The following is a 23,353-nucleotide window of genomic DNA, read 5'->3' on the forward strand; positions in this document are numbered from 1 at the left end:
CGCATAGTGTCCCCCACAGCTCACAGTGGGATCAAACTTTCCCTGAAAGAGTTTGTTGTGCATAATAGCTTTTCAATATCCCATACCACTAAATCTAACCAGAATCAACACTGAAAGAGGCCTCTGTGCTATCTTCCCAAAGGCCACGCAGGCTCGCTTTTCAGTGCTAGCAGTGTCAGCTCAGTTTACGACGTACAGTGACCTGCACCCGTGTACGGAAGACAAACTTCCAAACTTTGCAACAAAAGCTCAGAAATGTCGCCGGCAGTGAGCAGAATCATAAAAGCCTTCAGGAAGGCGGAGAATTGGCAGGCATATGGCAGATGAAAAATTTCGTGGAGAAGTGTGAAATGATTCATTTTTGTAGGAAGAATGAGGGGAAAGAGTAGAGACTGATTTGCAGTCTGGTGAAAGCGGGTGCCGAAAAGGACAAAACCAGCAAACACGAGGTGGCAGGGACACATGGCAAGGCTGATACAAAAGCAGATGGGACTCTTGGCTTTGTGATGAGAGACATAATGTAGAAAAGCGAAGGTATTAGGCTACAGCTTTCTCCAGTCGAAGTCCTGTTATCTGCCAGCCTGTCGGAATGGGTGGTGCTGATTAAGTGCCAGCCAACAGGGTGTTACATGACTCAGGGCAGAAGTTACATGACTCTGTTCTGAAAGGGGAAGTGATCAAGGGCACCAGCACATCAGACCATCTCAGCAGAACCACCACAACCAAGCTGCAGGCTGACACCAGGTAAAACTGTGGCTCCCAGCTCTGGTTTTATAAAGAGGATCGAGTTTTCGGTCTCCACTAACTGACACCTGGTCTAACCGGTACAGCAAATTGGTTTTAACGCGATTGAAGAATTTAGACCATTATTTAGAGAACGCCAACTCTCCTTACTTGTGGCCCCCATTAATTTAAATGGCACGGCTACAGCACGATTTCCTTATAGCATGAGATCAAATGAGAATGGAATTATCGCGCTGTATCAGAACCTACTGTACATCACTGTCCAGATCCAAGGCTAACCTAACAATTTAATAAATTCGATTCAAAGCAGCAGGTATTATTTTTGGCTTTCCTTTTAAGTGCCTGAGCACTGAAAGTGACCAACTTTTTGAAGTAAAACTTCTCTGTGCAATGGTCGCTCAAGACTTCCTGCTATGGATAACACTAGTTAGGCCTCAGCTAGGATATCGTATATGATAGTTAGTGGCATATCAGAAAGGATGTTCAATCAATGCTGCTGATTCACTGGAACAGGCCCACAGAAGGGAATTTGGTTTTAACATGAAGAGACTACAGAACTGGGCTGTTTTAAGATTAGATTCCCTACAGTCTGGAAACGAGCCCTTCGGCCCAACAAGTCCACACTGACCCTCTGAAGAGTAAACCACCCAGACCCATTTCCCTCTGACTAATGCACCTAACACTATGGGCAATTTAGCGTGGCTAATTCACCTGACCCACACATCTTTGGACTGTGGGAGGAAACCGGAGCACCCGGAGGAAACCCACGCAGACACGGGGAGAACGTGCAAACTCCACACAGACAGTCGCCTGAGGCTGGAATCGAACCTGGGACCCTGGTGCTGTGAGGCAGCAGTGCTAACCACTGAGCCACCGGGCCACCCTTAGAACACGGGCTGGGAAGGGCAATTTGGATGCAGTTGCTAACAGAAGGAGAAATTGTTTCCAGTGCCAAAAAAAAAACACAGAGGAAACATAATTAAGATAATTACTAAATGAAGCAAAAGGGTAGGGATGAAAAAGTCTTTCAAAGTAGCAAGTCATTATGGTCTGGAATGTACCGACTAAATGGATAGCAGGGACCAATAATTAGAGGACTGGATAAGTATTTAAAGGGAGAGAAAAACATTCAGGGGACTAAGGAACTAGACAGCACGACCAATTGGATAACTCTATGGGCAGGACATGATTGCACTGAAGGGGGTACAGAGGAGCTTCAACCAGGATGTTGCCTGGGATGGCGGGTTGTTACAAGGAGAGACTGGACAGGCTGGGTTTGTTTTCTTTGGAGCAGAGGAGGCTGGTCGTGGGGGAAAGTTTTATACGAGAGGCATAGGCAGGGTAGATAGCGAGAATCTTTTCCCTGTGGTCTAAGACCAGAGGAAAGAGGTTTAAGGTGAGGGGTAAGTGGGGACCTGAAGAAAGGTTATTTTTTCACCCAGAGGGTGGTAGAAGTATGGAATGTGTTGCCCGAGAGGGTAGTAAAGGCAGGTACTCTCTCCGATTTACAGAAATGAAATGGGTGCCGAATAAAAGCGGGGGGAAGTTGATGGGGGAGGGAATGTTGACCTTTGGGAAAAGGACAGGAATGGAACTCATGGTGGTTGGGAGGGGCGGGTGCTTAGAAATAACAGAATGAATTGGAAACACTTGCGAGGGAAACTAAGAACATGAGGAGACATTTCACAAGATAAATGCAAAGTAAGAAAACAACATGCTGTTCATGGTCTGAGAATGGTATGGAAATAACTAAGGATGAATATGAAAGGTAATGAGGAGTCTTGTTAGACTGGTATCTCAATATATACAAGAACTCCAGAACAACGGTCAGCAGCTCAGTTGTTTACAGTGTGGCTCTAATAATGTCAAGGTATGGTTTCAATGGCAATGCAGGTCAAATCTGAGATCGGAAAGCTCTGACTGATTATCAGTGAAAACCTTCCCTCAGCTGATGGATCACAGCTCTTCCATATTGAGGACCACATTAGAGGATGCATTGAATATACTCTCTGTCAGGGTCTTCAGTGTGGCTCAATAGCACCATGAGTAACCGAGCATCCCGAGTCCTGCTAGACTGACTGTGCGGCAGCTGGTGAGGGAGCCAACAAGAGAGAAGAGTTGATAAGACCATCTCCTCACCAAACTATCTGCGCAGATACGTCTGTCCACTGTGGTATTGGTGGGTGCGACTATTGCATGGGACCCTGTGCAGCCACGGCCCAGAGCTCCAGTTTGACCACACCTTGAGAGCATAGTGTGCCCAACCTAATCCCCGAGACACAAGAACAAGCAGATTCATGGGCTGGAGGGCACCGAATCTTAGAGTTCTGAGTTACAAGGACAGATTTGGGAAAGACTTTACAAATTTGGAAGGACACCTCCAAGAGGCGATTTCACAGTGGAGAGATGAGTCAGAATCGCTGATCAGGGCAGGGAAAGCTACTGAGCAAAGAAGCTAAGAGGAGAAAGGTTATCGTTCTAAGTAAAGGGATCCATGTCAGTGGTTTGTGCATTCTTTACAGTCAGGTGCAAGAAATCTGAAGGATGTGTTGCTCAGCAGAGTCAGAGGTAGATGGAACACAGCAAGGTGGGGAGAGAGCAAGTTGCTGTGATCCGCTTTGGAATTAGCAACAGAATAGGGAAGAGATCCTACTGAGGGAATATCAGAAGTCAGGAACTAAAAACAAAATGTCGGGAGTAATAAGCACAGGATTATTACTCAATTTCAGCATGCACCTAGCCTGGGACAGAGTGGGAAAGTTATCAGCTGGCTAAAGGAGTGGTGTGGAAAGCAGAGATGTCAATGTATACAACACAGAGTATGTGAGTTGCTTCTGTGGTAAAATCCTAGGGTCCGAGACACTGTGTTCTATAAATGAATAACACAGGGTGGGACAGGGACAGCTAGAAAGGGCAGAAACCTAACAGTAAAGCAGCAAGAGAAGACAGCAAAGGTCAAGCTGGAGGAAGGAGTAAAAGCAGAAATAGTCAAAGAGCAGGAAAAGTCATAGAAGGTAAAGATAACGACTAAAGACAGTAACAGAGGGGTAATACACCCAAAAAAAATTTTGAACTGCCACCATCACAAGCACATCCTTTCTTAAATATGGAGAAGGCTGCAGAGAGTATTATGGGTGTGGGTGTGGCTGGTCGGGCCAGCATTCATTGCCGATTCCTGAGATGGTGAGCTGCCTTGTTGAACCACTGCAGACCATGTGTTGTGGGTTGACCCACAATCCCTTGGGGAGGGAGTTCCAGGATGTTGACCCAGTGACAGGGGAAGAACGGTGATCTAGTTCCAAGTCAGCACGGTGAGTGGCTTTGGAGGGGCACATGCAGGGTGTGGAGTTCCCATCTATCCGCTGCCCTTAAAACCAAGGTTCCTTGAGAGTGCGGGATTCGATGAGCTCAGAGACCTCAGAACAATATTGGGGCAGTGGAGATTGCAGAGCTGGGGGGCTGGTTGAGGGATCTGAAAGCAAGAAGGAGAATTCTAAAATCAGGGTGTCGTGTAACTAGAAGCCAGTGTCGGGCATGGGGCTGATAAGTGAATGGGAAATTTGGTGGAAGTAAGGAGATGGCAGCAGAGGTTTGGATGGTCTCAAGTTGGCAAAGCCAGAATGTAAGAGGTCCATCATGAGTGCAAGGGTCAGTCAGGAGAGGGGTGAACTCTCATGGGAGCCATGAGATGCACATTGTTACTCAGCTCATTTAGAATGGACACGCACGCACATGTTTCCCACCCAGACATCAGCCAGATCAACAGGCCCCAACTGTATATGTATGGAGGCACTCTGCCCCCATTGATCAAGGTCCGACAGCTACTGGTGGGAAAATGGTCGGAGAAGGGATTTAAATCCCTCATCCTGTGGTGCTCTGATCCCCAATCCCAACAGAGGGAGGCGATTGGGAGGGTGGGGTAGGGGCGCTGGTTGTGGTGGGGGGGGGGGGGGGGAGGGTGATCTGAAATTTGGTGGGATGGGGTTAGGGTGATAATTAAGGGACCGATGTGGCCTACTTTCAGCTGTCGAGGTTCATGAGGCCAGGAAGACCTAGGCAAACTGGAATTTTGTGCATGCATTGGCCATGCTAAATTGCCTATAGTGTTAGGAGAATTTGTCAGGGGTAAATATAGGGTAGGGGAATGGGTCTGGGTGGGTTAATCTTAAAGGGTCAGTGTGGACTTGTTGGGCCGAAGGGCCTGTCTCCATACTGTAATCTAGAAAGCAGGTTAAACCAACAGCTGTCAGCTTCACTGAAATATTTAACTGGTCACCAGCATCTGTATCACCCCTCTCCTGACCTCCTTTCACCTCTGAGGCAAATTGGCTCTCTCCTAACCCCTAGCCAACTCTCCCCCCCCCCCCCCCCCCCCCCCCCACACGCTTTACCCACCTCTGTTAAATACAGATGTGATTTAATAGGTTGGTATTGGGATCGATTTTTTTTTAAGATTCAACATCTCATCCAACCCTCACCCACTTATGTATGGGAGGGGTGGTGGTGGTGAGGGAGGGGTCACCCATAAGTTACAGAAAGGGACATCAAAGAAGGATCACAGCACTAAAAGGTGGACACATCAGGAATTACTTCACAACAGTGTTGAGCTTAAAATAAACATAAACACACTCAGGTGGAAGAAAGAAATATTTGACGTATCAGCAACTATTTAAGAGGTTAAGACCCCAGGCCCGGATGACATGCATCGTCTGTGCTGGTGTTTATAGCTCACCTAAGACGCCTCTCACTCTGTCTGCCTTGTCTCAGCCTCTCTCAATATTTTCCTCTCTCATTCCGGTTTCTTCAGAAAGTACCTCAGCTAATTGCCTCAAATTTTTCTTGTGTTACTGAGTTCCACAGTATAACCACACTGAGGGAACACATTTTTCCTTATTTCCCAACTGGATTTACCAGTAACCATCTTATACTTTCGGTTCCTCAGTTTGGATTCAGCCAATGTGGAAACATTTCATTTTCCCTGTCCTTTCTGTTGACAATGGAAAGGCTGCACATTAGCCTACACTGATCGATTGAAAAATTGGAACTCTGTCAAATCATTGGCGAACACCTAATCTTCCTCTACAACACAAAACAGAACCCAGAAACAATCGAACATAAGCAGAAGGTAACATTCTGGAAACTATACTGAAAAAAAGACAGAGCTGATGGTCTAGAAATAGAAATGGTAATTTTTTTAAAAAATTAATTCTTTGAAGAAAGCTGGCTCTTGTAACAAGTCATACTCTTGGATTCTCAAAAGGCCTTCTCTGCCCTGCTACACAGTGGATTCATATCGAAGGTGGAGGCAGGGTGAAAGGAAATGGATGGTGAATTTGTAAAAAGCAGAAAGCTAAGAACAGGGATAAAGAATAGTCCTTCAGGTTGAAGGAAAGTAAAACATTACAGCAGGATCAGTGTGGGGCCATTGTTATTCTAATACACCTTCAGAATTTGGACTCAGGAACAAGTTACACAATATCAACATCTGAAGGCTGTAGCAAACACTGAGGAATGACGCAATATACTTGAGAACTTGCAGACTAGACATGTGAGTAACAAATGAAACCTTAATTTAGATAAATGGTAAGAACAATAAAAGTATCAGGTACATCTAACAAAATACTAAACTGAATGGGTTGGAGAACAAAGGGAACTAGGAAGAGATGAATAAATCATTGAAAGCAGCAATACAGCTTAGCAAAACAATTACAAGTGCCAACACAGCACTGAGATTTATTTGTAGGAGCCTAGAATTCAGAAGTGGTCAAAGCCTCATTAAACTGATATCGGACTCTGGTCAGATTGGGTTCAGAGGGCTATGTACATATCTAGTCTTTACACTGTGAAAGGGACTTGGAAGCACTGTGAAAGGTTTTAACGAAAGTTGGTAAAGGATGGCAACAGAACTGAAAGATACCAGCTGTCAGGAAAGACTGTACAAGTCAAGTCTGCTGCTTGAGAAAGGGATGTAGGTTCACCAACTTTTTAAAATATCAGTGGAAAGGATAGGGAAAGAGAAACGTTTCCACGTTGGCAAAATCCAAACTGAGGAACCTAAACTATAAGGTAGTAACTGATAAATCCAATTGGGAAATAAGGAGAAATGTGTTCACTCAGTGTGGTTATACTGTGGAACTCAGTTCCCCTAGAAATATTTGAGGCCAGTGCTATAATTTTATGGAATTGTTAAGGAAATGCAAATTGGACTAAAGGGCGAATCATACTGTGGACTCTCAGATACAGTAATGTTAGGAATGACTGAAGAATCGAATAGTTATTACACTGGTGGGTGTGAGGGAGGGGCTGCGGGGAAAATTCTGGAGTCAGTCTGAAAAGATGTGCTAAGGTAGGCTGAAGGGCTTCTCAAACTGGGATGTGTCTGGATGGGACAACCCTCCTCAAACTGGGATGTGTCTGGATGGGACAACCCTCCTCAAACTGGGATGTGTCTGGATGGGACAAATCTCCACAAACTGGGACGTGTCTGGATGGGACAACCTTCCTCAAATTGGGATCTGTCCAGATGGGACACGTAGAGTCTGCAGATGGAGGACAACCAGATACAAAGTTAGGAACACCTCTCATTCACAAACGTTCTGATGTATGAAGGTATAAAGGACCTCTATTTCTCCACTGACCACTGAACCCCTTTCCTGTTCCCCTTACCACAGACCAATTTTAAGGGGAGGGGCAGGAAGTTTAGAGGAGACGTGAGGAAAATGTTTCTTACCCAGATTGTGGTGGGGTCTGGAATGGACTGCCTGGGGGAGGGTAGTTGAGCCAGAAAAGCTCACAACCTTTGGATGAGTACTTGAAATGTTCCAACATTCAAGGTGGAAAGTGAGATTAGTGTAGATTTCAAGTGGCTTTTTGTTAGTACATACTCAATGGGCCAAAGAGCCTCTTGTGTACTCTATGATTCTAATTAAACTGGATGTTTTGATTCTAAGTGCAGCTATTGATATATTACGTGTGTCAGCTCCCCAGCTATTTTTCCAAGAGGCCACTTCTAACTCCCATCCACCCTAATAAAGGAGTTACTTGGGGGGGGGGGGGGAATGGAGGGCGAATGGAGTAAGGACGGAACAACATTGAACCTTGACCTCTCCATCTGTACTACTGAGAGCCCAGAGTCCAGGGCCACATGAGCTTCTCACAGTCAGATTTACTTAGCAGCACCATATACAGGGAAATCAAAGCTATACTGGGAAATAGGAGGGCTGCAGCTCAATTGACCAATCAAAACGGGAGGGCACCTTTGCCCAACCCTGCTCCCATTCCCACCTTCAGCATGCCTCGGCACTGTTTGTTTACACAGTAGTGACAGCACCAGGCAGAGCTCCATGAAGGACATAGCATAAATGAGTCATCATGGCTGCACCCATCTCTCCTCGCCTCTAATCTGCAACAAGTCAGATAAAGGGAGTGATGTCACCGCTACATTATTCATCCAGAAACTCGGCTAATCTTCTGGGGACCGTGGCAGATGTGGAATTTGAATCCAATCAAAAAAACACACAAAACCCAAAAGAACCACGTCTGCTGTAAATCACAAACAACGACAGGAATTGCTGGAAAAGCTCAGCAGGTCTGGCAGCTCCTATGGAGAGAAATCAGAAGTAACGTTTTGGGTCAGGTGATCACTCTGAACTGAAAACAAAGAAAAGACCCCAAATCTGGAATTAAGAATCTGCTGATGATCATGGGTGGATGTGGAGTGCTGCGTTTTGGTGGGGGCGGATTGGAGTGGGACTGGTGCACTTGATGGGGGTTCCCGGGGAGTGTTGCTGAACAAAGAGACCTTGGAGTGCAGGTTCTATCTCCCTGAAAGTGGAGTTGCAGGTAGATAGGATAGTGAGGAAGGCTTTTGGTATGCTTTCCTTTATTGGTCAGAGTATAGAGTACAGGGGTTGGGAGGTCATGTTGCGGCTGAACAGGACATTGGTTAGGCCATTGTTGGAATATTGCATGCAATTCTGGTCTCCTTCCTATCAGAAGGATGTTGTGAAACTTGAAAAGGTTCAGAAAAGATTTACAAGGATGTTGCCAGGGTTGGAGGATTTGAGCGACAGGGAGAGGCTGAACAGGCTGGGGCTGTTTTCCCTGGAGCGTCAGAGGCTGAGGGGTGACCTTATGGAGGTTTATGAAATCATGAGGGGCATGGATAGGATAAATAGGCAAGGTCTTTTCCCTGGCGTGGGCGAGTCCAGAACTAGAGGGCATAGGTTTAGGGTGAGATATAAAAGAGATCTAAGGAGCAACTTTTTCATGCAGAGGGTGCTACGTGTATGGAATGAGCTGCCAGAGGAAGTGGTGGAGGCTGGTACAATTGCAACATTTAAAAGGCATATGGATGGGTACACAAATGGGAAGGTTGATAGGGATATGGGCCAAGTGCTGGCAAACGGGACTAGATTAGGATATCTGGTCGGCATGGACAAATTGGACTGAAGGGTCTGTTTACATGCTGTACGGCTCTAAGACTCTATGAAACCATTGTCGATTGTCCATCTGGCTCACCAATGTCCCTTTAGGGAAGGAAATCTGCCATGCTCACCTTGTCTGGCCTACAAGTGACCTCAACCCACTGTGGTGTCCTCTGAAATGACTCAGTGAGTATCTCAGTTCAAGGACGGATTCAACAAATGCTGGCTAGCCAGTGGTCCCCATGTCCCACAATGTAAAAGAAAAAAAAAAGGAAGCTGGGAAAATAGTCAAGTCACTCAGCCGCCAAATCCTGTTCCTAACAGAGGCCATTAACTCTCAATGTTAATAAATGAACAGCATCCCACGGTGCTAGGTGCTCCCCGGTACCCTGGTCTGCATCCATTCTAAAGCAAAGACAGTGAGACAGATGATCTGGGTCATTGCAAGGCTGCTGCTCATGGGATCTTCCTGTGTAAAGAATGGGCTAGTGCACTACCTACGTTACAATAGTGTAACAATGCTGTCACTTTGGAAAGGTTATTTTGTCCTTGATTTTTTTTTCCCCCAAGTGAGGTCGTAAAGGCACAGGGATCACGACATCTGGTTTAACAATGGCAGGGGAGTGGCCAGTTCTTCCAGTTCAAGTTTTCTTTCTAGTTTCCTTTTGCTGTAGCAGAGAAGCAGCTGCAGTCCAAAGAAAGGTTACAAGCTTCAGCAGATGATTCTTAATACATAGAGAACGTAGAACAGTACAGGCCCTTCAGCCCACGATGTTGTGCCAATCTTTATCCTACTCTAAGATCAAACTAACCTGCATACCCTTCATTTTACTATCATCCATGTGCCTATCCAAGAGTCGCTTAAATGTCCCTAACAGCCCATTTCAAAGGAGAGACAAATAACCTCAAACAATGTCTACTTACGGATAAAGTAAGCAGGCGTTGAGAAAAGTAAGAGTTCAGTTTACATCCCTCCCCAGTGCACAGCACTCAGGAAACTTTTATTAAGCAATGAAAGGTAATACTTAAAATAAACAAGGCAGCGGTATATTCACTCAGTGTTGGTCTCATTTCCCAATTTAGATTAGGGAGCAAGATTCTTATCCTCAGTTTCAAGCTTAGTGTATGGTCTCTGTGCTGGTTAGAATATACAACATAGAACATAAAACAGTACAGGCCCTTTAGCCCACAATGTTCTGCTGGCCTTTTATCCTACTCTAAGATCAAACTAGATTAGATTACTTACAGTGTGGAAACAGGCCCTTCGGCCCAACAAGTCCACACCGACCCGCTGAAGCGCAACCCACCCATACCCCTACATTTACCCCTTACCTAACACTACGGGCAACTAATCTACATACCCTTCATTTTAATATCATCCATGTGCCTATACCACAGTCGCTTAACTGTCCCTAAAGCATCTGCCTCTACTACCTCTGCTGGCAGTGCATTCCACGCACTGTGTAAAGAACCTGCCTCCAACCACCTTAAAATTATGCCCCCTTGTGATAGACAATTCCGTCCTGGGAAAAAAATCTCTGGCTATCCACTCTATCTAAACCTCTCAATATCTTGTACACCTCTAGCAAGTCACCTCTCATCCTTCTTCGCTCCAATGAGAAAAGCCCGGCAGCATCCTGGTAATTCCCTCTGCATCTTCTCTAAAACTTCCACATCTTTCCTATAATGAGGCGACCACTACTGAACACAATATCCCAAGTGTGGTCTCACCGGGACTCTATATACAGAGCTGCAGCATAACCTCGCAGCTCTTGAACTCAGTCCCCCTATTAATGAAATCCAATACACCATACGCCTTCTTAACAACCCTATCAACTTGGGTGACAACTTTGAGGGATCTATGCACATGGGCCCCCAAGATCCCTCTGTTCCTCCACACCACCAAGAATCCTGCCTTCAACCCTGTAATCTGCAGTCAAATTCAGCCTTCCAAAATGAATCACTTCACTCTTTTTCAGGTTGAATTCCATCTGCCAGAAGTAATCAGCCCAGCTCTGCATCCTGTCAATGTCCTGTTACAACCTGCAACAGCCCTTCACACTATCCACAACTCCACCAACCTTCGTGTCATCGGCAAACTTACTAACCCACCCTTCCACTTCCTCATTTATAAAAATCACAAAGAGCAGAGGTCCCAGAAAATATCCCTGTGGAACACCACTGGTTACTGAGCTTCAGGATGAATACTTTCCATCTACCACCACCCCATGTCTTCTATGGGCCTCTCAATTCTGTATCCAGGCAACCAGATTCCCCTGTATTTCTTACTTTCCTCCTTACTTTCTGAACGAGTCTACCATGGGGAACCTTATCAGAAGCCTTATACACCACATCCACTGCTCTCCCTTCATCAATGTGTTTTGTTACATCCTCAAGGAATTCAATAAGGCTAGTGAGGCATGACCTGCCCCTCACAAAGCCATGCTATCTCTAATCAAGCGATGCTTTTCCAAATAATCATAAATTCTGTCTCTCAGAATCCTCTCCAATCATAAGACTGATTGGTAATTGTTAGGATTATCCCTCTTCCCTTTCTTGAATGAGGGAATAACATTTGCCACCTTCCAATCATTTGGTACTACTCGAGTGGACAGTGAAGATCACTGCCAAAAGTTTCAGCAAGTGCTCCCTAAACAACCTCCACATTTCTATCATACATTTCCCTGAGAATATCTGCTCCCAATTTATGCTCCACAGTTCCTGCCAAATAACTATAATTGTATTGTAATTCCAACTCCCCCAATTAAATACTTTCCCATACCGTCTGCTCCTATCCGACTCGGAGTTGTGATCACTATCACTGAAATGCTCTTCCACTGAGAGATCTGACACCTGGCCTGGTTCGTTGCCAAGCACAAATCCAATATGGCCTCCTCTCTAGTTGGCCTATTTACATATTGAGTCTTGGACACACCTGACAAAATCGGCTCCATCCAAACTATTTGCACCAAGGAGGTTCCAATCAATATTTGGGAAGTTGAAGTCACAACAACCTGTTACTCCTGCACCTTTCCAAAATCTGCCTCCCAATCTGCTCTTCTGGGTCTCTGTTGCTATTGGGGAATCTATAGTAAACTCCTTGACTGACTTTACTCTCTGCAATCTCTCCTGTCAGTATGAACCTGTGTTTTGAAGTTACCTTTTGCCAAGGGGTATGTTTATGGGATGTTACAGGAATTGGAACAGCTCCTTAGTTAAGTTGGGTCAGTTAAGTTTCCAATAGTTCAGTTATTCTAAATCCCGTTTTCTATTGCTCGTGTTTCAACTGCAGTGTTTAAATAAGTTCTGTTTGCTTAAAGCCGAGTGGTTAGGCCAGCTATATCACACCTGGAATATCCACTTCACATCTGCCTTTAAAATAAGAGGAAGTTAGAGTCTGGGCTACCTTCTTAAAAGATTTTGAGGAGGTCTGGCCTGATCCAAAACAATAGTAACTGGCCTTCGAAAGCACTTGATTGGCTGCGATGTGCGTTGGGACAGCCCAAGGTGGTGAAAGGGGTTATATCAATGCAATTCTTCTCCTTCCAATTTTATTTTTCCAAAGATGTGAGGCTGCCACTCACTTATGCTGACATCAGGGAGGATCGACGTTTGAAGTTCGGCCTCACAGCTAGATTTCCAGCCCCTTCCTCCCACCTCATCCCTAGCCCAGGTACCTTGTCCAACCCTGCCCTTTCCCCCAGACGCAGCAGTCACTGTAAACTGAGGCTGGGATCTTCCTGACCATGCAAGGCTCCACAATGCCTGGACTCTGGAGCATCCCCACTGCAACGCTTTCATCAATTTTGTCCGTTAGCTCTGCACAGTGCTGTTCCTGTCTACAAGCCACGCCAGTAAACTGGTCTCCAAATTGGAAAGCAACCCCGAAACGTTGCTTACTCAGAACTCCGACTCGGTCATAACTGGAGTGAGCCACCCTGATACGAGTGGTGAGTGGAGAAAACCCTCGCCAACCCCAGAGGCACCCAGCGGGCACACTCCTGAGGTTCCATTGGTATTGTCTTGCTGTGAGGGATATAAAGAGAGAGAGAGAGAGAGAAAAAGTGCAGGGGGAATTCTCCTCCCCATTTTCAGACCGTTGGGGGTGAGGACAGTGTGAGAAAGGACATCGTTACCTTTGTCACCTCACCCCGATTTGGAAGTGGGGGCTTTCTCATGGAGAAAAATCCCAAAATTGGGTTAAAACCGGAGAGTGATTGCCTTCTGATAGGGAGCAACACTACGGTCATTGTGGCCTGCTCCCAGCCCCACTGCAGCCTGCCCACCACTGCAACCTGTCCCAGCCCCACTGCAGCCTGCCCACCACTGCAACCTGTCCCAGCCCCACTGCAGCCTGCCCACCACTGCAACCTGTCCCAGCCCCACTGCAGCATGCCCACCACTGCAACCTGTCCCAGCCCCACTGCAGCCTGCCCACCACTGCAACCTGTCCCAGCCCCACTGCAGCCTGCCCACCACTGCAACCTGCTCAAGCCTCACTGCAGCCTGCCCACCACTGCAACTTGCTCAAGCCTCACTGCAGCCTGCCCACCACTGCAACCTGTCCCAGCCCCACTGCAGCCTGCCCACCACTGCAACCTGTCCCAGCCCCACTGCAGCCTGCCCACCACTGCAACCTGTCCCAGCCCCACTGCAGCATGCCCACCACTGCAACCTGTCCCAGCCCCACTGCAGCCTGCCCACCACTGCAACCTGTCCCAGCCCCACTGCAGCCTGCCCACCACTGCAACCTGCTCCAGCCTCACTGCAGCCTGCCCACCACTGCAACCTGTCCCAGCCCCACTGCAGCATGCCCACCACTGCAACCTGTCCCAGCCCCACTGCAGCCTGCCCACCACTGCAACCTGCTCCAGCCTCACTGCAGCCTGCCCACCATTGCCACCTGCTCCAGCCTCACTGCAGCCTGCCCACCACTGCAACCTGTCCCAGCCCCACTGCAGCCTGCCCATCACTGCAACCTGTCCCAGCCCCACTGCAGCCTGCCCACCACTGCAACCTGCTCCAGCCTCACTGCAGCCTGCCCACCATTGCAACCTGCTCCAGCCTCACTGCAGCCTGCCCACCACTGCAACCTGTCCCAGCCCCACTGCAGCCTGCCCATCACTGCAACCTGCTCCAGCCTCACTGCAGCCTGCCCACCACTGCAACCTGTCCCAGCCCCACTGCAGCCTGCCCATCACTGCAACTTGTCCCAGCCCCACTGCAGCCTGCCCCAGCCCCACTGTGGCCTGCTCGAGCCCAACTGCAGCCTGGCTACCACTGCACACTGCAGCCTGCCCCAGCCCCACTGCAGCCGGCCTCAGTCCCACCGCGGCCTGCCCCAGCCCAAGTCCCACTACGGCCTGCCCCTGCTCCAGCCCCACTGCAGCCTGCCCATCACTGCAGCCTGCCCCAGTCTCACTGCGGCCTGCTCCAGCCTCACCAAGGCCTCCTCCAGCCCCAGCCCCACTGCCGCCTGCTCCCAGCCCAACTGCAGCCTGCTCCAGCCCCAATGTAGTCTGCCCTAGCCCCAGCCTCACTGCAGCCTGCTCCCAGCCCCACTGCCGCCTGCTCCCAGCCCCACTGCAGCCTACTCCAGCCCCAATGTAGTCTGCCCCAGCCCCAGCCTCACTGCGGCCTGCTCCCAGCCCCACTATGGCCTGCCCCAGCCCCAGCCCCACTGCGGCCTGCCCACCACTGTGGCCTGTCCCAGCCCCATTGCCACCTGCTCCCAGCCCCACTGTGGCCTACCCCAGCCCCAGCCTCACTGCAGCCTGCTCCCAGCCCCACTGCGATCTGCCCCTTCTGCCTTTTAGTTACACTCTGACCTAGCCTCAGCTGTAGTTAGTATGGCAGAACATGTGGCAATGTGAGGTTCCTGGGCTGTATGCCAGCAGTCAGCTACCACAGCACTGTCAGCGAGCGGGACACACCCAGACTGCACAGCACATTCACCCTGTCGGGCTGAAAGGGCAGAATGAAAGGCACTCTGCCACTGGTAGGAGGAATACATCTTGCGAAATCTGTTCAAGATTGGAGGCGGGCTCTCAGGAATCCTTATCAAGCTGCACTTCAGAAATGTTTAACTTCCTGGAACTAAAGAATCAAATCCAGTTTCACCAGTTAAAGGTGAAAACAATCTGGCCGTAATTAAAGATCTCCCTGGACTACATTTCCATCTAAATAGGCCCTGGTAAACCGGTTTCTCAAAGAAATCACAGCAGAGATTGTTACTTTTAAACCATACAATGTGATTGCTTTTAAAGTCTGCCAAACACTTTATTCTTCACAACCCTCGCAGGCGTTTTCCTTCCTCTCCATCCCGTTCAGGGCATGGTTACCCTTTACACACCCTGAGCCACACCTGCTCTCATGTGTGTGCAGGCTATTCCACTGTGTGCTGCATCACAGTTCAGCCTGATTTTATCTAGGCCGGAAACCTACCCACCTGCAGGCGGCACCAGGAACTCCTGTGGGATCCAGGCTGTTGACGCACAGAACGCTGGAGAAACTCAGCAGGTTTGGCTTTGGAGAGGCTAGGCTTGGCTAAGGGTGGCTCAGTGGTTAGCACTGCTGCCTCACAGCGCCAGGGAGCCGGGTTCAATCCCAACCTCAGGCGACTGTCTGTGTAGGGGTTTGCACGTTCTCCCCGTGTCAGTGTGGGTTTCCTCCCACAGTCGCAAAGATGTGCAGGTAGGGTGGAACTGGCCATGGGAAATTGCCCATAGTGTTCAGGGATGTGTAGGTTAGGTGCATTAGTTAGGGGTAAATAAGGGAATGGGTCTGGGTGGGTTACTCTTCGGAGGACTGGTTGGGCCGAAGGGCCTGTTTCCACACTGTCGGGAATCTATGAAATGGAGTTGACGTTTCGAGTCCAGTCTGTTGCTTCTTCAAAGCAGACTTCCTACTGTTCTGAAGAATACCATGCCAGACCTGAAATGTTGTGAGTTTCTCCAGCACTGTCTGTGTTTTCAGATTTCCAGTGTCCACTTTGACTATGTCTTATTGATCACTGCTATCCTCTCTTCCCACACCAGGGGCATTCACAGTAAAGACTGAACTAACAACCTTCTGGTCTGAATTAGCTCAGTGCCCCACTTTGAAAGGGCTCTGCTCATTGCGTCAGTGTAGGAATTAATAGGAATACCTGCGCCAGAAAACATCTCCCTCTACTTTCCTTCCTCTCGACAAACAGTGCGACTGCTCAGGGTACTGAGTCACAAGTTGAGCGGACAGAGAAGGGGAAGCGATCGGCTCCAGTCTCATAGCTGCTCAGCAGCGTATGAAGTGAGGAGAAGGTTGGATCATCAGAAAGGCATGCTAACACTGCATAGACAATCGACTGCTTTTATGTAATGCTGCTGTGAGGGCGTGCACCACTACAGAATGAGTTCAGAGCAGGAGGCTGGTTAGCAACAGCAAGCGGGTTCCAGGTACTGAGGAGTCACGAGGAAGAGGAGCGCGTTCAGGTCAGCGAGAGGTCTGGGGACAGGGAGCAGAATTGCGAAATGATCACAGCACGGGCAGAGGCCATTTAGCCCCCTTGTGTCTGTACTAGCTCTCTGCAAGAGAACTCCAGCGAGTCCAACTTTGTCCAGGTTTTCCCACAGTCCCGCAATCATTTCTTGCATCAGATAATTATGCAATTCTCTTACGAGTGACACGATTAAACCTGCCTCCACCAAACTCTCACCCTATGCATTCCAGAACCTAACCACTCACTGTGCAAACAAGAATTTCCTCCTATCTCTGGTGGCTCTTTTAACAACAATTTAAATTGTCTTCTGTTTACCAATCTCCCATCAATGCAACGTCAACTCTTTATCTGCTCTGTATCTGTCACGATTCTGAACGTCTGTATCAGATCTCCTCCCTAAGGAGGACAACCATATCTAGCCACACAACCTTCATCTCTGAAACCAACTGCGGAAATCTTTTCTGTACACTTTCTAAGACAATCACCTACATTTTAAAATGAATGGCCCAGTACAGAGCGCAAGACTGCTGTGAAGGCTGAACCCTGTTTGATTTAGGTTTATCATCACTTCTATGCTTTTCCACTATGTGCCCCTATTTCTAAACCCCAGGAACACAGACGCCTTTTTCCTCAGTCTGTGCTGCCACCTTTATCAATTGCTCTGACTCCAATATGTTTGAGTCCTCACTTTCTCTGGCTTCGCACTTGTGGATGAACCTATAACCCGAAGCTCTGTAATGTCCCCACTCTTTCGGTCAGTCTGTTGTCACCACGGTATTGTATCATTTACATAGAACACAGATAACAGTGAAACGCTGTCAGCCCTGTACAGGTTAATGTCAATGATGTCATTGCAATTTCATATCATCAGCATGCACAAGAGGTCACTACAACAAGCCAGCCACGAGATGGGAGGTCACTGAGATCGGGGTCACAGTAGGTGGGAGGTCATTGAGATGAGAGGTCACTGAGATTAGAGTTCACTAAGACCAAAGGTCACTGTGATAGAACTCATTGATGTCAGAGGTCACTGTGAAGAAGATCACTGAGATCAGAGGTCACTGTATGAGAGGTCTCTGAGATGAGAGGTTTGACATTACAGGTCACTGTAATGAGAAGTTACTGAGACCAGAGGTCACTACGATGAGAGGTTACTGAGATGTCACTGTGATCAGAGGTCACAAAGATTAGATGCCAATGTGATGGGAGGTCACTGAGATCAGAGGCCACTGACCTCAATGATTGGTGAGATGAGAGGCTACTACAATGGGAGGTCATTGCAATCAGATATCACTAATGCCTGAGGTCACTGACAGGTCACTGAGATCAGAGGTCATTGGAATGAAAGGACACCGAGATCAGAAGTAATTGAGATTAGAGTTCAGAGGCCAGAGCTCCTTGAGACAGATGTCACTGAGTTCAGAGATCACTGCAGGGTAAGGATACTGAGATCAGGAGTCACTATGATGAAAGGTCACTGACATTAGAGTTCACTGAGACCAGAGACCACTGATATAGATATCACTGAGGTCAAAGGTCACTGAGATCAGTCATCACTATGAGAAATTTCTGAGATCAGAGGTCACTGTGATGAAAGGTCATTGAGATTAAAGATCACTGAGAGCTACCTTCAAAAGGACGACACTGAGATGAGATCACTGCGTTGATAAGTCACTAACATAAGGCCACTGAGATTAGAGGTCACTGTGATGAAATGTCATTGGTCGCTGAGACAGAAGTCTATTTTTCCTGGAGGCTGAGGGATGCCCTTATAGAGGTTTATAAAACCATGAGGAGAATGGATGGAGTGAATAGCCAATGTGGGGGGTTCCAAAACTGGAGAGCATAGATTTAGCTGAGACAGGCAAGATTTAAAAAGAGACCTAAGGGGCAACTTTTTCACGCAGAGGGTGGTACATGTATGGAATGAGCTGTCAGAGGAAGTGGTGGAGGCTGGTACAGTTGCAACATTTAAGAGGCATTTGGATGGGTATATGAATAGGAAGGGTTTGGAGGGATATGGGCCGGGTGCTGGCAGGTGGGACGAGTTGGACCAAAGGATCTGTTTCCGGGCCGTACAGCTCTATGAAAAATCACAAACATTCTTTCTGAAACTCTTTTACAAAATGTACATGACACCAGTGGGGCTCTCTCCCCAGCTGAGGGTTTGGTGAGGGTTGGGAGGGGAGGGGAGGGGGAGTGGAGTTGCCTGCTCCAGTGAACACCACCAGGAACTAGGGTGCGGGGTAGAGAGTGACCTTCCAGACACAGACACGCACCTGAGCAAAACCACAGTCAGAGTACGGGGCGGGGGTGAGCAGAGCCCTCCTCCCCCTTTCTCACTCTCATGAAATTAAAGGCCACCCTCCAGCCAGGAACACCCACCCACACCTGACACCACGGGGGGGGGGGGAAGAAAAAAAAAGTTTGCAAAACTTCGGAAACCCTCGAGGAGCGACTCGGCTCAGCCCATCTTGTTGCTAGACCCCAATATTTTTTGTCTTTACAAAAACAAATCAAACTTACCGCAGGTCAGCGGGAGAAGCAGGAAGGCGATGGTGAGACTCGATCCCGGAGTCATCCAGCCAAGCGGAGCCCGGGCTGGAGATGCTGCACCGGGGAGGGGTGTTTGGGGAGAGGGAAGAGTTGCTGTCCTGAGTGGGTGTTGGAGAGAGGGTGGGTAATGCTGCCTTACTGCACAGGGAGATCCCACAGCGGGGGCAGGCACCGCTTCATGGCGAGGGTAGAGTTGCTGCTGCTGCTGCTACAGGCACACACACACAGGAACAGTCAGAGCAGGAGAAATGTACAGGCACCTCCCCATTCCTCAGGCACCAAACGAAGAACAGTCTCTTTCTCTCTCTCTGCACAGGCTCCTCCTGAGCTGCAGGGAGAGGAGGGACACACACACACACACACACACAGAAGCCCGGCTCCGGCACACTCTCACCCAGCCCCAGTACACTGCTCTATCTCTCCCTCCCCCCCTCTCCCTCTCTCTCTCTCTCTCCCTCCCCCCCTCTCTCTCTCTCTCTATCTGTGTGTGTGTGTCTCCGAGATCCAGGCCAACCCCCAGCATCACCTCCCAGCGCCTCCCCGTCATTGGCCGCCTTCAGTCAACCGCATCCTCAGCACATCGTGCTCCACAACAGCACCGCTCAGCCTGGCCACAGACAGAGACTGTACACCCAGAGACTTTACAGAGAGAGAGACTGTATACTGAGAAAGACTGTACACAGAGAGACAGTACACTGAGAGACTGTGCAGACAGAGGGTTGTACACTGAAGGAGCGACTGTACGCTGAAAGAGGCTACACGGAGAAAGACTGTACATTGAGAGATTGTACACTGAAAGACTGTACAGAGAGAGACTGTACACTGAGCGAGACTGCACACTAAAAGACTGTACAGAGACAGAGAGCCTGTATACTGAGAGACTGTACACTGAGAGACTGTACAGAGATAGAGGTTGTACACTGAAGAAGACACTGTACACTATGAGAGATTGCACACTGAGAGACTGTACAGAGAGAGACTGCACAGAGAGAGATTGTACACTGAGAGATTGTCCACTGACAGAGACTGTACACTGAGAGACTGTACACAGAGAGAGAGACTGTACACTCAGAGGGATGCTGTACACTGACAGACTGTTTACAGCTAACTATATGCAGAGACTGTACACTGAGAGACTGTACAGAGACAGACTATCAACTGAGAAAGACTACACTGAGAGACTATACCGTGAGAGAGACTGTACACTGAGAAACTGTACACAGCATGAAACTGTACACTGAGAGACTGTACAGAGAAAGAGACTGTACACTGAGAGAGACTGTTCACAGGGAGAGACTATACACTGACAGACTGTTACTGAGAGATTGTACACCAAGGGACTGTACACCAAGGCATTGTACACTGAGAGACTGTACAGAGACAGAGGTTGGACACTGAGGAGAAACTGTACACTGAGAGACTGTACTTAGAGAGAGAGACTGTAAAGTGAGAGACTTTACAGAGAAAGAGAGAGACTACACTGAGAGAGGGACTCCACACTGGGAGACTGTACAGAGAGATAGACTGCACACTGAGAGACTGTACAGAGAGAGAGTCTACACTGAAAGACTGTATACTGAGAGATTTCCACTGACAGAGACTGTATAGTGAGAGACTGTACACAGAGAGAGATTACGCTGAGAGGGTGACTGTACACTGACAGACTGTATACAGCTAGAGACTATATACAGAGACAGACTGTACACAGAGACTGTGTACAGACTGTACACTGAGAAGACTACACTGAGAAACTATACTGTGAGAGAGACTGCACAGTGAAAGACTGTACACAGAGAGAGACTGTACAGAGAGAGGGAAACTACACAGAGAGAGACTGTACACTGAGACTGTACACAGAGACTGTATACAGAGAGAGAGTACACTAAAAGAGACTACATTTAAAGACTTACACTGAGAAAATGTACAGAGAAAGAGACTGTACACTGAGAGACTGTACACACAGAGACGATACTTTGAGAGATTGTGCACTGAGAAACTGTACATCGAGACATTGGACACTGAGAGATTATACACAGAGAGATTGTACACTAAGAGACTGTACACTAGGGACTGGACAGATAGAGAGACTGTATACTTTGAGACTGTACAGAGAGAGAGTGAGACAGTACACTGAGAGACTATACACTAAGAGAGTGTACACTGAGAGATCATATAGAGAGAGGGACTCTACACTGAGAGAGACTGTACATTGAGAGACTGTACACAGAAAGAGACTGTACACAGCGAGAGGCTGTGCACTGAGAGACTGTACATTAAGAGAATGTACACTTAGAGAGTGACTATATACTGAGTGACTATACGCTGCAAGAGAGACTGTATACTGAGGGACTGTACACTGAGAGACTGTAGACTGAGAGAATAATGGATACTGGGGTTTGAGTTACAGACTAGAATCTTTTCGAGGGGTTAATATGGTTTATATACAGAATAATGAATACCTAGGAGTGACTTCAAACTGCAACTTAATTGGAGGGTTCACGTGGTTTATCTACAGAATGATGGATACCTGGGACAGAGGTACAGTTCAATTACTGAGCAAACGTTACAATGTCTCTTAACATCGATTGATCCAAATATGATACTCACGGTACTCCCCAAGAATTCAAACCTATCAGTCTTTGGCGGTGCTGAGCTGGTGTCCAAAGGATCAGTTCTGCGGAGTAGTATCGTTGAAAGATTGAATCAGTCCTAAACTATTTAGCCTTTAAATTTATGGTATCTTAAGTTGAAATAATCATTTTCTTTTCAGTTTTATAACAATTGTATTTACCTTTTCATCAGAATTAAGGTTCTGTGGTAACTTTTTTGATCATTCTAGGTGATTTTGACTTTTATTACTTGTGAACATATATCTGTTGAATGTGTCGTGCTGTCCTTCAGAAGCGTATCTCTCTTCCTGAGCTCAAACACACTGAGCATAGACTTGATAACTGCTCTGGATAGATTTTACATATTACCTACTTTGTAATCTCTTTAAGGGATGAGGAACAACATGACTTTTGCTATTACAGATCTAACACGTCCTCAGCAACAGCAGTTGTTATTACCAAATGGTTCCCTTTAACAAAACTGCACCGATCTAATGAGTACTCTAAATAATAGGTACTTTGAACACAGTGTGGAAATGTTACAACACACCTTGGTGGCCTTGAACCCAGACCTTCTAGCTTGGAGGTAAGAACACATTTACTGCTATGACGAAGCTGTCACTTTAAGAAGGTTATTTTGTCCTGGGTTTTTTGAAGAGAAGTTGTAAAGGCAGAGGTACCAAACTTAATTATTTGTTCCAGTAGTTAAGTTATTCTAAGTTCCTCTTTCTTTTATTTGTATTTTAACTGTAGAGTTTAAATAAATTGTAGTTTGCTTAATGTCGAATAGTTTGCTGTTCACTTCACACCCAGAACACTCACTTCGCATCTTCCTTTATAATAATAAAAAAGTTAAGGTCTAGGCCACCTTCTGAAAATATTTTGAGGGGGTCTGATCTGGTCCATAACACTACACCACAAAGACCCATACGCAACAGAATAAATGCTTATGCACCAATTCTGTCATTTGGAATGATGAGCCCAATTACTAATCAGTACGTGACAACACATACTCTCTTTTTCACAAACAAAAGGACAAAGAAAATGTTGCACAGTGCCCTATTATCTCAGTGGAAATCCATAACATGTAATGAAATAACAGAAGAAGGCTATGATGAGGGGCAAGTTCCCATAAGTAAAGGTCAGTGATATGATTGGGGAAATGACATCCAAAAATGAGCGTCACTCTCAAATAACAATGAGAAATCGGTCCCGGGCCACCTAGACCAGAGTTTGAGTTTGAGTTTGATTTATTGTTGTCACATGTATTGAGATACAGTGAAGAAGGTTGTTTTGCATGCCAAACAAGCAGATTGTACATACAAAGTTCTTCAGGATGGCAGAACAGAGGGCAGAATGCAGTGTTACAGCCACAGAGAAGGTGCAGAGATCAGAATTAACATTTGAGAGGTGTGTTCAAAAGTCTGATAACAGCGGGGAAGGAGCTGTTCTTGAATCTGTTCATATGTTAATTCAAACGTTTATATCTTCTGCATGATGGAGGAGGCTGGAAGAGAGTATAACCAGGGTGGGAGGGCTCT

The 23,353-nt window shown here is 47.3% G+C and overlaps 1 protein-coding gene across 3 annotated transcripts in view; it reads right to left on the bottom strand.

The window, feature by feature from the left end:
* Positions 1-19,627, bottom strand: part of tyro3 (TYRO3 protein tyrosine kinase) — a 136,271-nt gene extending 116,644 nt beyond the window's left edge. For all 3 annotated transcript variants that reach the window (XM_060828316.1, XM_060828315.1, XM_060828317.1), the window contains exon 1: positions 19,174-19,627. Coding sequence is in view for 2 of the 3 variants with exons in the window: in XM_060828315.1 (XP_060684298.1) it covers positions 19,174-19,228 (55 nt within the window). In the remaining variant the exon portion in view is untranslated. The remainder of the gene's footprint in view (positions 1-19,173) is intronic.
* Between the last annotated feature and the right edge of the window lie 3,726 nt (positions 19,628-23,353).

This window comes from Hemiscyllium ocellatum, chromosome 8, assembly GCF_020745735.1.
Source record: "Hemiscyllium ocellatum isolate sHemOce1 chromosome 8, sHemOce1.pat.X.cur, whole genome shotgun sequence".
Lineage (NCBI taxonomy): Eukaryota > Metazoa > Chordata > Chondrichthyes > Orectolobiformes > Hemiscylliidae > Hemiscyllium > Hemiscyllium ocellatum.